The sequence below is a fragment of the Carassius auratus genome, chromosome 38 (genome assembly GCF_003368295.1).
Source record: "Carassius auratus strain Wakin chromosome 38, ASM336829v1, whole genome shotgun sequence".
In the NCBI taxonomy this organism is placed as follows: domain Eukaryota; kingdom Metazoa; phylum Chordata; class Actinopteri; order Cypriniformes; family Cyprinidae; genus Carassius; species Carassius auratus.
In genome coordinates, this window is record NC_039280.1 from 6,422,815 (window position 1) to 6,436,251 (window position 13,437).

Below are 13,437 nucleotides of genomic sequence, written 5' to 3' on the forward strand. Positions count from 1 at the left end.
AGGTGGTTAATTGCTGTAGGCAGAATTACCATGGTAACCAAAAAGAGAGCAAATAGATCAAAATAATACAAAAGAAAAAAATTCTGTCGATTCTGTCCGATGTAGCCTGGACGGTGAGCCAACAGTTGTTGCTATGGTTAGCTCTCAACAAAAACGATATCTGTTCAGACAAACTTGTTTGAAAACGTTGTAGGTATAGCTACGTAGCTTATTTGAAAATGTGTAGATAGCCTACAACTGATCCTACAATGTTTTTTTAGACGGCCATAGTCACTTACTGAGCGGTTGTTGCTATTTTCACCTCCCAACGTAGAATCAATAAATTTTCTGACAAAATTTTATTCAAACACACACACACACACACACACGCACGCACGCACGCACGCACACACACACACACACACACACACACACACACACACACACACACACACAAATAATAATAAAAAATCTGAACAGATTTTTTTTTACAATTATTTATTTAGTGTGTGTGTGTGTGTGTGTGTGTGTGTGTGTATGATTACTGAAATGTTGTTTGACATTGTCAGCCTATTGTCTGCTCAAAAATTGCTTTTGCGTTTGAAGGAAACGATAGCAACAACTTCTATAGTAGCTATTGGACACTATAACAAAATAGGCCCCATGCTTTGCTTATCAAATAATTATTGATTTACACATCACAAATAAAACACAATAATTGTGTTGTTTTCTTTTTTTTAAAATGACACCCTCAAAGACATTGTAAAATTGTCAGTTTTGCAGCTGAAAATAATGATGAAATTGATGTTTAATTTTGCTTCTACAGCTTTCTCAGGATAACTGACATGGTAATACTGTGTTTTACAATAATCTGAATAATGTTTGCCAGCTGCTATTGATTTGACCAAATTTTTTGACCTCTGTTTTGTATTGTGTCATGTGTTTTTAGACACGTGTGAGCATCTGAAACGTGAGTGCCAGAGGAGTGCAAGAGAGTGTGTGTGGGTGTATTGAGGTTGTTGTAGAGTGTGTGTGTGTGTGCTTGTGTGTGTTAGAAGGCCTGTGATTGAGTGCCATGTGAATTTTGTCCATGTGCCACTCTCGTGAGTATCTGTGTGAGAGAGACTTGGTGGGGGCGATTAATTGCTTAATTATTTTTATTCTTATGACAGTAATTGGGTCACAGAGCAGGCTCTAAACTGGGGCCAGTAGTTACTGAGGTTCTCAGAGCAGAAGGTCAGCCATATTTGCATGATAGTCTACAAGGAGATGCTTAGATCTTGACCTTCTTAAATACAAAATTATGGATCTTATAATATGACAAAACTAATTGAATTTGTATTGTTTATATTTTAATTATTGACAAGTGTCATTTAACAAAACTGAATATTACGTGTCATCTAACAGTTCTGAAATAGATTTTTTTAACTTGAATATTAAACATTTGAAATTTAACACAAGTTATTTTTTTATGGCAGAGTTTTAAAGACATGTTTTTTCAAACAGATCATTTTTTGTTCTGAAATCTTAGAAAAGCAAGTTTAGTTTGAAAAAGTTGTATAGTAAATTAGACACAATTACACAATATTTAATAATATTATAATAATTAATAAAATAGTAGTAATAAGAAAAAAATATTTTTTGAAACAACTGATGGAGTGCAGAATGCTGCACACGTGTGCAGTGTTGTCAAGGTAACGTTTGGAAAGTCAATCCCTTTGCCAAGGGAGCTCCAAATACTTTTCTAAGGCATTAATGCCTTGCACCCTTAAAAAAAAAACACCTAGTAGGGCATAGAGATGCTCACTTCTGTTTGAATCCGCCCTACTGTAGGTCAGAGGTAATACACAATGAAAGTAAATGACCTCCAAAAAGTCAAATGCAACATTTTGGCCAGTTAGTAGTTTTCTGGCGTGAGCTTGCAGTTCAAGATCTACCTGATCATGAATCCCCCAGAGTGATTCTTAAACATTTATGGTTTATATACTTATATGTTAGGTTAGCATTCTCAGCATGTGTAACATTTGTCTAAGCCAGTGGTTCTCAACATTTTTTTACTCTAAGGCCTCCCTTCTTTCCCAATCAATACATACATATGATATTCTGTACAACTTAAAAGTAGCTACTTAAAAGTACATAAATCTTAATTGTACAGAAACTTTAACAAATAAGCACAAGTCATCCTGCCATACCATAACAAGACCACAGGGAGATGCCAAAGAACTGCATACACAGATCCATGCAGAATAACTAAACACACCAAAATACAAATGAAAAAAATGAAACCATTCTGAATGTGTGGAAACTCAGCGATAGGAAGGCAGGTCGATGTCATCAGTGAATAGTTACTCAGTCAGAATAAGCGAATGTGAAGAGTTTGATTCCCATATGTACATAACTTATCCTCAGAAGCTTCTCCAAAACACGCTTATTCAGTGAGCATCTGTTATAAAACATTCGCTGTACATTCATTTCTACAACTACATGAATATACAGAACTGTGTTTAAGCAGAAATATGATGTTATAGCGATCCGTGCACCATGAGTGCAGATACTGTAGGTTTCAATAAGGTGGTTCAACCGATTCTGAGTTTAACCTTGAACTCTGAGTTGACTTACCCTGAGATGGGAAACTCTGAGTTTACCACAACCGGCTCACATTCATTTACGTGAGACATTATATGTCCGTGTTTTTCCGGGATTGCCCACTCACAGTTTTAACAAATCAGGTAACAAGCTTGAAAAACACCTATCCTGGTATTTAATATTCTAAACTATGTTGTATTCACTCAAATAAATTCCGGTTTGTTTTGTGTTTTGTCAATGGGTGTTCTTGCTTAATAATAAATGTTCATCTTTTGATTATTGCTGTTGCCTATAGTAACTCTGTATGTGATTTTTAATTTCCAGACCATTTTAAGCCAGCAATAAAATATTTTTTAAACAATAAATTACCCATCATTGTGGGTAAAAAACATTTAACAAAATTATGAGAGAATGAATGAGAATTAACACCATGTAACCAACATGCCTGCACTGCACACACATTATTGTTTTAAAATATTATCTAAGACTGCATCAAACTGTATTTTAGTAGCATATATCATCTAATAGTTTTTATTAATATTTTGCAAGATTTAGTATTTTTAGTGTTTTGCACTACAGAAATTTTTAAAAACATAAATAATTTTTATTATTTTTTGGTAACACTTTATAATAACTGCATGCTATTAATCATTAAGCATTAGGAAACAGTTAATTCATCATTTATAAAGCATTAATAGACATTTATAAGCAGTTTATAAATACAGATATAAATGCTTTACACCTGATTTAAGAGCATATCTATAATGTATTTAATAATTGTTAACTGGCAACTCCTAAATAACTGGTTTGTAAATAATGCTATACTTCATTGAAAAATTATAAATTGATCATGAATAAAGTATGAAAATACAATTATTAAACACGTTATAGATATGCTTTTAAATCAAGAATAAAGCCTTTATATATGTATTTGTAAACTGCTTATTACTGTCTATTAATGCTTTGTAAATTATGAATTATCGGTTTACTAATGCTTAATTAATGATTAATAGTGTGCAGTTATTATAAAGTGTTACCTTTTTTTGTATTCATTTTAGTTTATTTAGTTCTATTCATTTTTGTACATCAAGTTAAACCAAATAAAAATGTGAAATGTTACTTTGGTAGCTGAAAAATACAGTTTATTATAAAATAAAATAACATTTATTAATGAAATCACTTGATTCTTCTTTTAAATCAAATCAAACTTCTACTAATAAAAAAAAAAAAAAAAAAACATCTATTGACCTCTGACCAAACTGTACTTTTCCTCAAGCTACTGATCTCTAAAGACCTGCAGGGACAGTGATTGTACTCGCAGCTGCACAGTAAACCTACAACAGCTCTGCCACTGCTCTCTCTGGCTGTCAGCTTCAGTCTGTCCATCTGGAGCTGCTCTTGCTGAAGGAGGTAATGCTGAATCTTTTGAAAGATTTTAGAAACCTCCAGGCAGAAGGAGAAGGAATCCAAAATCTGGACTATAAATTGGCTTGGATTCAGTGCCTAGATTACTCAGAGATTTACCATCAAACAGGAATCAATCAGAACTACGCTGTGTGTGGATTTAGTGTTAAATTCATTTTTTCTTCTGTCTGTGTGCACAAGCTGTTCATCATCCACGGTTATATAAAAGCTGTAATGCAATCTAATGAAGACAACGTGCATCTATAATAGCATTTTTATGAGTATGCCTGTCCATTAGCATATGTGTGTGGCAGTATTTCACAAAATGGAATTTATTTTTGGTAGGTCTGAAAATGAACCTGCTCTTTCTATGATGCTGAGAGTAGGCAGCCCCTTGCATAACAGGTAAAAGCCAGTTTCAGACTGAAGATGAGATGGAGAGGATGAAAAATAGAGGGGAAAGTAGATTTCTCCACCCACCTACTCCTATTCATGCTGTCTCTGGCGTTTTCTCTCCTCCCACGTGCATCCTGTCGTGTGTGTGTATGTGTGTGTGCACAGACGTCAGTGAGATCTGTCACTGCATAACACTCCGTACATGGAGATAACCGGATGGAATGTTAGGATATTAAGAGATGGACAGAGACTCTTTTAATTACATTAAAAAATGAATTAATTTGAGATTTTTCCTGCCCAGATAAATAGGTTTTAAGAACATTTTGCTAACCAGGGTTGGGGGTAATGCATCATGACATCATGAGTTATGTAATCAGATTACTTTTTCAAGTAGGCCTAGGCTAAATAGTAAAGTGGTGTGTTACTTTTTGATTTAGAAGAGCTTTTTCAAATAAGTATCTTTGTTCTCCAAATCGATGACTGACAGTTCCCCTGTCCCTGTGTTTAGAGAAAGCAGGAGTAAATGTAGAAGTGTTGTGTGCACTGTAAACGGTTCTAGACTAAATATGAACATGCGTTTACTCATCTCACTTGCACAAAACAGAATCAGTATTCCTCAAAATTAATTAAAACAATGAAATGCAAACTCAGAAAATGATACAAAGCTGCAATAATTATACATAACACAAATATCCCTTATGTATTTTATTAAACAATATATTTTCAGCTGACCTTTGATTATCCAATTCAACTATACTAATAAGCAGAAATTACTTTTAGATAAACATAACATTTCTTATTTTATTTATTTATCCAAAGAGCATTGAACTATATCCTCCTTCATCCTATTCTTCATGCAATCCAGAATGGCAACACAACTGAAAGGTTTGTTTGAGCTGCTGTACAGAAGTGAATTTACACTTTCTTAAGCCTGAGGCTTGTGCAGTTTACTTTTGGTTTGAAAGGGCTTTTTACATTTCCCAAAAATAGACGTTTTTTATCTTAAAAGCAAACAAGCAAATATTTTATTAATATTTCTGAAAGAATTTTCTTCAGAACTTTTTTTTTAAATGTATCAATCTTCGTTTTTTTTTATTTATTTTTTTATTAAAATCCAACATTAAATAATAATTATTATATTTGTAAAAATATATGGTTTATTTAAATCAGCTTATTTCCACAACAATGCATTTTTTCCACTAATAATTTTTTCCCCTTTTTTTCTGTGCTTTGGTTACCATGGAAACAAAAGAGCACACTTGAGATGAAATGTGAGACATGATGTGTGAGGACACTTGACACAGTGTGTGAATGGAATATTTTTATTGCACGTCATTTCCAATGAGCTGTAATTTTGTCAAATTATGTGCAAGTGTGAAAGTATGCATCTTGCATTCAGGATGCATAAAATGCTAACAACGAATCCTAGCTAGAAAGAGAGTCCAAAATGTTTCAATATATTTTTCGCTACTTTTATGTCCACAACAGAATGTTATCAAACATATCTGTAATGTGGTGTAAATTATGTTTCAGAAAAAAAAATACACAGATGAGAGCATGAAAAGCATGTTAGGAGAGTTTAATTATGAAACATCCACATGGCAGACATAGGACTACTGTTTTTATTAAATACATGCACGTTTTAGAGTAAAAGGACCATTTGAAAGCATTTATATTTAACTTTGCTTGCTCATCAGACAATAGGCATACAATACACTTTATTTTTTTCATTGCTTTCATATTTTTGTGCTATTTTTAGCAATGTTAAAGGTATCTTGAAAACAAAATAGGCTTGCATAGTACAGAATTTCCAGATGAACCCATACATAATCATAACCCTTTCCTCAATAAATCAGTCTAAACAATCACATCACACTCTCAAACACAACATAACACATTTACATTAACATATTCACTGTGGCACAGCAATTATCACATCAGTGCTGTCATTAGCACTCATTTAGTGTCAACAGAGAGTGAGTAATAACAGCATCCTTTGAGGGTGTGTGTGCATTTCTGCCTCATTGTGTTTCTTTAGCAAACTGCCAAGCATTCTCTTTTATTGTTCTGTGCAAGCATGCACACACACACAGCATCTCAAAGTTAAATAGCAAAAATCATATTAGTATAATGATTAAAAACCTTGACTTGTAAAAAGATAATTAACTTAAAATAATGACCTCCAGGCTGCTTCAGGAAATGAGCAAATGAACCGAGTAGACATGTCAGCTAAATATATTAGGCTATAGACTATAACAAAAGTCATAAAACAGCTATACGATAAACTCTTTACTATAAACTAATTTCCTTCATTTTTTTTGCTATACTTTCTCCGTGATTTTTATATTCTCCTAATGGATTCATACATTCAACTCAAGCTTTCAATCACAAACACTGCAGTAAAATCATGAGTAAAATCATTGAATGTGCTATTGCCATAGGCTATTTCGAACTCGTGGCGCCACCTTGCGGTCTCCCCTTCCCAAATATTTCAGTAAATATGTATTGAAAAATGTTTTCAGCAAATTGATTTGTTGCAAATTCTGAATGTTAAATCAGAGCGTGCCAATTACAATACATTACTCAAGTACAACTTAAATACACTTAAATGTAAATATACGTATACCTGTATCTAAAAATCATTACTCATATGTTGCTATAATATTTTATACACGCAAAAATAATAATTTTCTGCCAATGAAAGTTACATTTTCTTTTAAAGAAAGTTACATTTTCTTATCTCTGTCAACCGTTATACGCCATGACGTCGACGAAGCGGCCCCGCCCATCAGTGGTACGTCAGAGTCGAGGCGGAAGCGGAAGGCAAGCACAGTGGGCGCTGAAACATGGCGTGCACATACACAGGCACAGTCAGGATGACAGCCGGCGTGTGTGTGTTTTCTGCGCTTATCTCAACATGTGTGTTGCTGCAGCCCGCGTCGGCCAAGTCGGCCAATTTAAGAGTAATCACAGATGAAAACTGGGAGGAAATCCTGACGGGAGAATGGATGATCGAGTTGTGAGTTATTAAATTGAGTTGTGCAAAAACGTCTGCGTTTATTTATGTTGATCTATGCATGTTGATTAATTATGTACATGAATCTAAAATACCTAGCTTCAGATTATTACATTACATTACTTCATATTGCAGTGTTCTTGTACTGGGCTCAGGATAGAGGAAGATCACTGGTTTGTGGTTAAAGGCTTAGTTCAATCAAAAACGACGAAGGTTTCATTAGTAACTTCCCCAAATGATTCATTCAAAACCTCATGACTTTCTTTCTCCCTTGGAACACACAAGGAGATGTTAGGAAGAATAACAGCCTCGTTGCATCTGTATCTGATTGGTGACTGTCATTCTGCCTAACATCTCTACCAACAGGACTGAAAGTGATGTCCGAATCTTCACTGCCCCTCTCTTCAGAAATCTTTAGTTTCCCATAAACACTTCCTCCAGCTGGAGCAATCGAACAAGATGATTGTAGTTAAATAAATCCAATGGAAAACAAAGAGCATGTCCTCTGGCTGGGATTGTGTTATTGGATTAAAAGGTTTGTCTGTCTGCTGCAGCTTTGCTCCGTGGTGTCCGGCCTGCCAGCAGCTCCAGCCCGTGTGGAATGAGTTTGCAGAATGGGGAGAAGATTTGGGAGTGAATATTGCCAAAGTGGACGTCACCGAGCAGCCAGGTTTGACTCTGTCTGCACACATCTGATCTCTCTGCTCACCTGATCACCTGCATTTATGATTCTCACACTTGTCTCTCTCTATGTGCTGCAGGTTTGAGCGGGAGGTTCATCATCACAGCTCTCCCAACTATCTACCAGTGAGTTTCTTTCCATTTGCATGCATTTAACCCTTTCTTTAGAAGTTAGTGAGCTGGTAATTGGTGATGGATTTGATCAAATCAAAAAAGTAAACAGAGTTGTGATCCATTGAAGTCTATACTGTCCTTTTTGATTAATTTAATGCAACTTTGCTAAATAAAATATTCGTTTTCTTTTGTTTACATCTAGTCTTGTTTACATCTGTGTGGTATAAAGGTGGTTACAAGTGGTTAAACGTGGCTGTTCTCGTGTGTGTTGCAGCTGTAAAGATGGTGTGTTTCGGCGGTATCAAGGAGCCCGATCTAAAGATGACTTCCTGAGCTTCATTGATGAGAAGAAATGGCAGAGCATAGAGCCACTCTCTTCCTGGTTCGGCCCCTCATCCTTCCTGTGAGTTCTGCTGTGTGTGTGGGCGTGTGCTGGGGTGGTTTCAAACTGTATAATAATGCAATAGCTCTGGGCTGTATCTCCAGAAAAGGAAGTTTAGAAAATCCACAGCATGTGGTTAATGCTGATTCACAAGTTGGCTCACTTTTAATGTAATACTTGCAGGCGATTTTTTCCATTTGATTGGATACAATTTCTGTGACTGACTGACTTTTTCTATTTTAGGATGAACGCAATGTCAGCCCTCTTCAAGTTATCCATGTTCATCAGGGTGAGTGTGTATCCCTATTCATATTTAACTACTGCATTCCTGTCAGTTTCAGGAATTCAATTAAATGAAAATATATACACTATTTTCCTCACAGTTCATTGAATAATATAGATTTATAGAGCTAATGGTGAAGGAACCAGCAGTAGACACTGAGAGATATAGTCAGCTGATCAATAAATGCAAAATAAACCCCCCTAAAGTAGAGGTGACTGTATAATTATTCTGCATATGACACAGCATAGTGTAAGCATAATTTAAAGCCAGAAGATACATGTTTGTTTAATGACTCAATGCAAAACGTATATTTAATTCTAAACACCTGACCTGATACCTTTATAATGTGTTCAGAAGGCTTTTCATGCAGTAATTTAAATGTTTTTTTAACTTTGTGTTTCAGCATTGCCATAATTACTTAACGGAGCAGCTGGGCGTCCCGGTTTGGGGCTCATACGGGATATTTGCTCTAGCAACACTCATCTCAGGATTGGTCCTTGGATTGGTGAGAAAACACACTTCTATTCAAATGTTAAAGATTGCGTATTTTTTAGTTGCTTTTTAAGTCATTTGTGCTTTTGATCAGATTAATGGGTTCTTGCTAAATTACTGTGTTAATATCTTTAAAAAAATATTACTAACCCCAAACTTACTAACAGTTGTGCAAACAAGAAATGTTTCAAGTATAAATTTCTTCGATCTAATTTTGGTGTGCATTTACATCATTAGCTTAGAGCATGCTAACACTACATGCTAATGTCTCCTTGATTTCTTTCTCTCAGATACTGGTTTTCATCGCAGATTTTGTGTTCCCATCACGGCGGTTTGCCCCAGAGTATCACTACAGTAAGTGGGAATGTTTATTTGGAACTGCCAGCTTGATTAAAGGAACCTGTATTGTACCTGAGATTCAATAAACTAAAAATAACGTGACTATAATAAAACTGACGAAATGATGCATAAATGTTCCTCTGGCTCAAGTGGTAGAGCATTGCATTAGCAACGCAAGGCAATGGATGCACTGATTTGGATAAAAGCATTTGCTAAATGCGTACATTGAATTGAATTTAAATGTTTGTGTAGGGAAACTTCCTGCTGTGCAGGCTCGTCTCCTGCAGCAATTGGAAGATGAACAGGAAGCTGACGGAGAGGAAGAGGATGATGATGATGATTATGGTGGAAAGTCTGAAGAGTGGCGGCGAGAGGACGGAGCCGATGCGCTCCGGAGAAGAGGTGTGGGTGTGCCCGAGGAGGACACCTAGTGGACTGGAGAGGAACTGCCTCTCGCTCACTGTGCACAAAACCACCACACAAACCACAGCGCTACGCTCATTGAGCTTGATGATGTCACGTGTGATGTCATTGCTCCCTCTGAAAGGTTGATGTGGTTGTGCTTTTCTCTCTTTCTTGCCGCTAGTATGTATTTTCTCTTTTCCGCCTTTCCAGTTTTAATTATTACACTCCTTGCTATGCAGTATCTCCAGAGAGAGGGTGTGTGTGTGTGTCAGAGGAATGTTAGGACTTATGTTAAGGAATTTCACGACTCGGTTACAATATTCCCCAAACAAATATTGAGCAAAACAGCCAAGATCAAACAACGACATCACTGTGAATCTATTGTAAACGAGGCTTTTGGGAATATAAAAGATTTTTGTGCTTTACTTTGTGAATATTTTATTATTTGAGCTTTTTGGATGCCTATTGTATAAAGCCAGAATGGCCAGTTTGCTGTTTTAAACGGTTTTTCTTCCATGTAGAGTTTAGCTGCTGCTTTCTTTTTCTTTTTTTCCCCCCATTTGGTTTCTGTGTTATTGAAGTTTTGGATAACTAGAAAAGCCTGAATTAGCCCTTGTTTATTAATGTGTGTTTGTGTGATGTTTGATTATTATTTGACACCAAAAGACACTTTTATTAGTTCGTGTCAGATACAACATGATTTGTGTTCTTATAATTTGCTTTAAATGAGTTTCTCTCGTTTTCCACACCCTGTTTCTTTAAATTTAGTTTGTTTAATGACATATAGGGTTATATTAATTAGAGCAATATATATTATGTTATGTTTCAGTGGATCTTAGAATGTATCTTGGTCTTCCAACTTTTTTTGGATGCAGTTTATTTTTTCCCTTTTTAGTATAAATTTTTTTTTGTTATATTCCTTACTATATAGTTTGACCCCTGACATTTGACTGATCCACTAGAATCAAAGTGCTTCTCAAGGTGTTCTGCTCTTTTGTCCACAGCAGAACAATTCTAACGTCTGAATGTCTGTATTTACTCTATTACTGAAAGTGTGTGTTTGAGAGACTGGTTTTGGAATGTTTCTGTATTTGAGATGGTGTGAATCTGGACTGTTAATAAACAGTTTAAAGCTGCAGCGCTGAGTATTTTCACAGACCTGTAATCAAAAGGAGTCTGAAATGCCAATGTGTTGGCCTGTATTTGACATTTTTACATTTCAAAAGTCAGTAAGGTGCTTTAAAGTCCCTTAATGCTCACCAAGGCGGCATTTATTTTATGTAGATTACAGTAAAAACACATTTGGTGAATGATCTTTACAGTGTAAAAGAACTGGTTTCTATTGTAATAGATTTTAAGTGAAATCTATTCCTGTGATGGCAAAGCTGATTTTTCGGCAGCCATTAATCCAGTCTTTAGTATCACATGATCCTGCATTTTTTTCAAAGAATTATTTATTGTTACCACAGATTCTATCTATCTATCTATCTATCTATCTATCTATCTATCTATCTATCTATCTATCTATATAAATCCTTCGAACCGTTTAGTGTACAGTGGCCCAAAGAAGAATTTGGACAAATGTATGAAAATAAAAAATCATATTAATTTTACAGAATGCGCAAGAATCCATTTACAAGTAAAACTTTTACAAAAATAAGTTGAAATAACAAAACAGAAGGTTCTTTTGAAAAAATGAGAATAATTTAAAAGAAAAGGATTGATATTGCGGCTTGGTTTGATATTTTATTACAATAAAATTCACACAGAGTGATTGTGTCAAATTACGTTTAAAATGTGTGTGAGATTTAGTCGTGAAGCCTCAAACAGTGATTTTCAACCAGGGGTCTGGGGATGAATAAAGTGCCTTGACAAACCTCCAGAGCCCTTAAGAAGTCTTACAGTTACTGAGCTATTGTTGCATAATCTTAATTAAAAGTATTATTTTTTTATTCCAGTAGTACATTTCTGTTTACGATGGGTAAGGAGTGGCCTTGCAATCAAAATGGTTGAGAACCATTGCTCTAACAGGTATGTAAAATAGCATGCATCCTTTTTTGCATCTGTAGAGGGCAGTATTTTTAAAGTTTTCCTTTCAGGACAAACGTTCTTAGATAAGTTCTCTCTGTCAGGGCCTCGTCAGTTTGTTTAAAATTTGTTTAAGAGTATATTTGTGTGTTGAACAGGCTGGAATCCACACAATGAATTTAAGACCTCTCTGAAAAATCTATACCAGAAATATGTAAGGGGGAAAAAATTGACACAACCAGTTCATTGTACATTTATTATTTCTATGATTAACATAAAAGTTAGCTCTTAAACTGAATGGATACACCACACAGCCAGTTGGGGGTTTCAGTTCGAAGTGCTGTGGTTCATGGATGTTCAGTGTATGTTTAACAGGGCTGGGTGGTGTTCCAGAACTAACATCTGGAAGCTTCTTTCTCTGTTCTTGTCTCATACACACACTTTCACTCTTCCAGAAAGCACAGCTGCTATTGCTGGAAACATCACATACTCTGAACAGTTTTCTGTACATGCATCTGGTACTTGTTTTAGCTGGAATACACATGCATTCTGATGTTTGGAGATTTCTGTCCTTCATCATTCACATAAAAAATACTTAAAGTGGTGGACATTTTATAATATTGGCAGTTTGATCAGTACTTTTTAATCACTAGTTTCTTAAACTTTACAGTTTGGCTTAATTGTCTTACGTTTGAAAAATAGTGTTAGTTACTAAATTTTTTTTTTTAGATGATCATTGTATATATTTACAGTAAAGCTATTATTTGCAAAATTATACTATCAATGCACTACATTTTCTACACACACACACACACACCCACACACATATGTATATATATTATCATTGCATGATGTAATTTAAGTTGCACTAGCTGCATGCAAATTTACTTACTTTACAAATTTAATTTACATTTAAAGTTTATTATTTGGCTGAGAAACAACTATTTGAGAATCTGGAATTTTAGGGTGGAAATAAGATCGAAATATTAAGAAAATCGCCTATAAACTTGTCCAAATGAAGTTCTTAGCAATGAATATTACTAATCAAAACTTCTGAATGGTTTTGTGGTCCAGGCCAGTGTCACATATTTATAATTAAAAAGAAACTGAAATTGTATTTTTTTGTAAAACGATAGTTAAATGTTCATAAGATTTAGATTCTTTGTCCAGTTTTTAGGCATAGGCCTATATGTTAATTTCACTAATACACAACATTACATGGAAGTATCTTGTTTGTTTACCCTGTCAGTTTGTATTGTGAATGATGAAATTCAAAAGAAGTATTCATTGTCAGATGCTCATACACACATTGCTGGAGGCTGTCTTTGCCAT

At 35.0% G+C, this 13,437-nt stretch overlaps 1 protein-coding gene across 1 annotated transcript; it reads left to right on the forward strand.

The window, feature by feature from the left end:
- Positions 1-7,167: 7,167 nt before the first annotated feature.
- tmx1 (thioredoxin-related transmembrane protein 1) lies at positions 7,168-11,215 on the forward strand. The gene is made up of 8 exons (XM_026223681.1): positions 7,168-7,384; positions 7,936-8,051; positions 8,143-8,188; positions 8,451-8,579; positions 8,802-8,847; positions 9,245-9,346; positions 9,624-9,687; positions 9,925-11,215. The coding sequence occupies exons 1-8, from the start codon at positions 7,212-7,214 to the stop codon at positions 10,101-10,103; spliced, it is 855 nt and encodes a 284-aa protein (XP_026079466.1). The 5' UTR covers positions 7,168-7,211; the 3' UTR covers positions 10,104-11,215.
- The last annotated feature ends 2,222 nt before the right edge of the window (positions 11,216-13,437 follow it).

Excerpts from the sequence above, each read along its gene's own strand:
- tmx1 (XM_026223681.1), top strand. The coding sequence starts at position 7,212 with ATGGCGTGCACATACACAGGCACAGTCAGGATGACAGCCGGCGTGTGT. Across the intron at positions 8,052-8,142 it reads GGACGTCACCGAGCAGCCAG|GTTTGAGCGGGAGGTTCATC; the intron begins GTTTGACTCTGT and ends TATGTGCTGCAG. Across the intron at positions 9,688-9,924 it reads TGCCCCAGAGTATCACTACA|GGAAACTTCCTGCTGTGCAG; the intron begins GTAAGTGGGAAT and ends ATGTTTGTGTAG.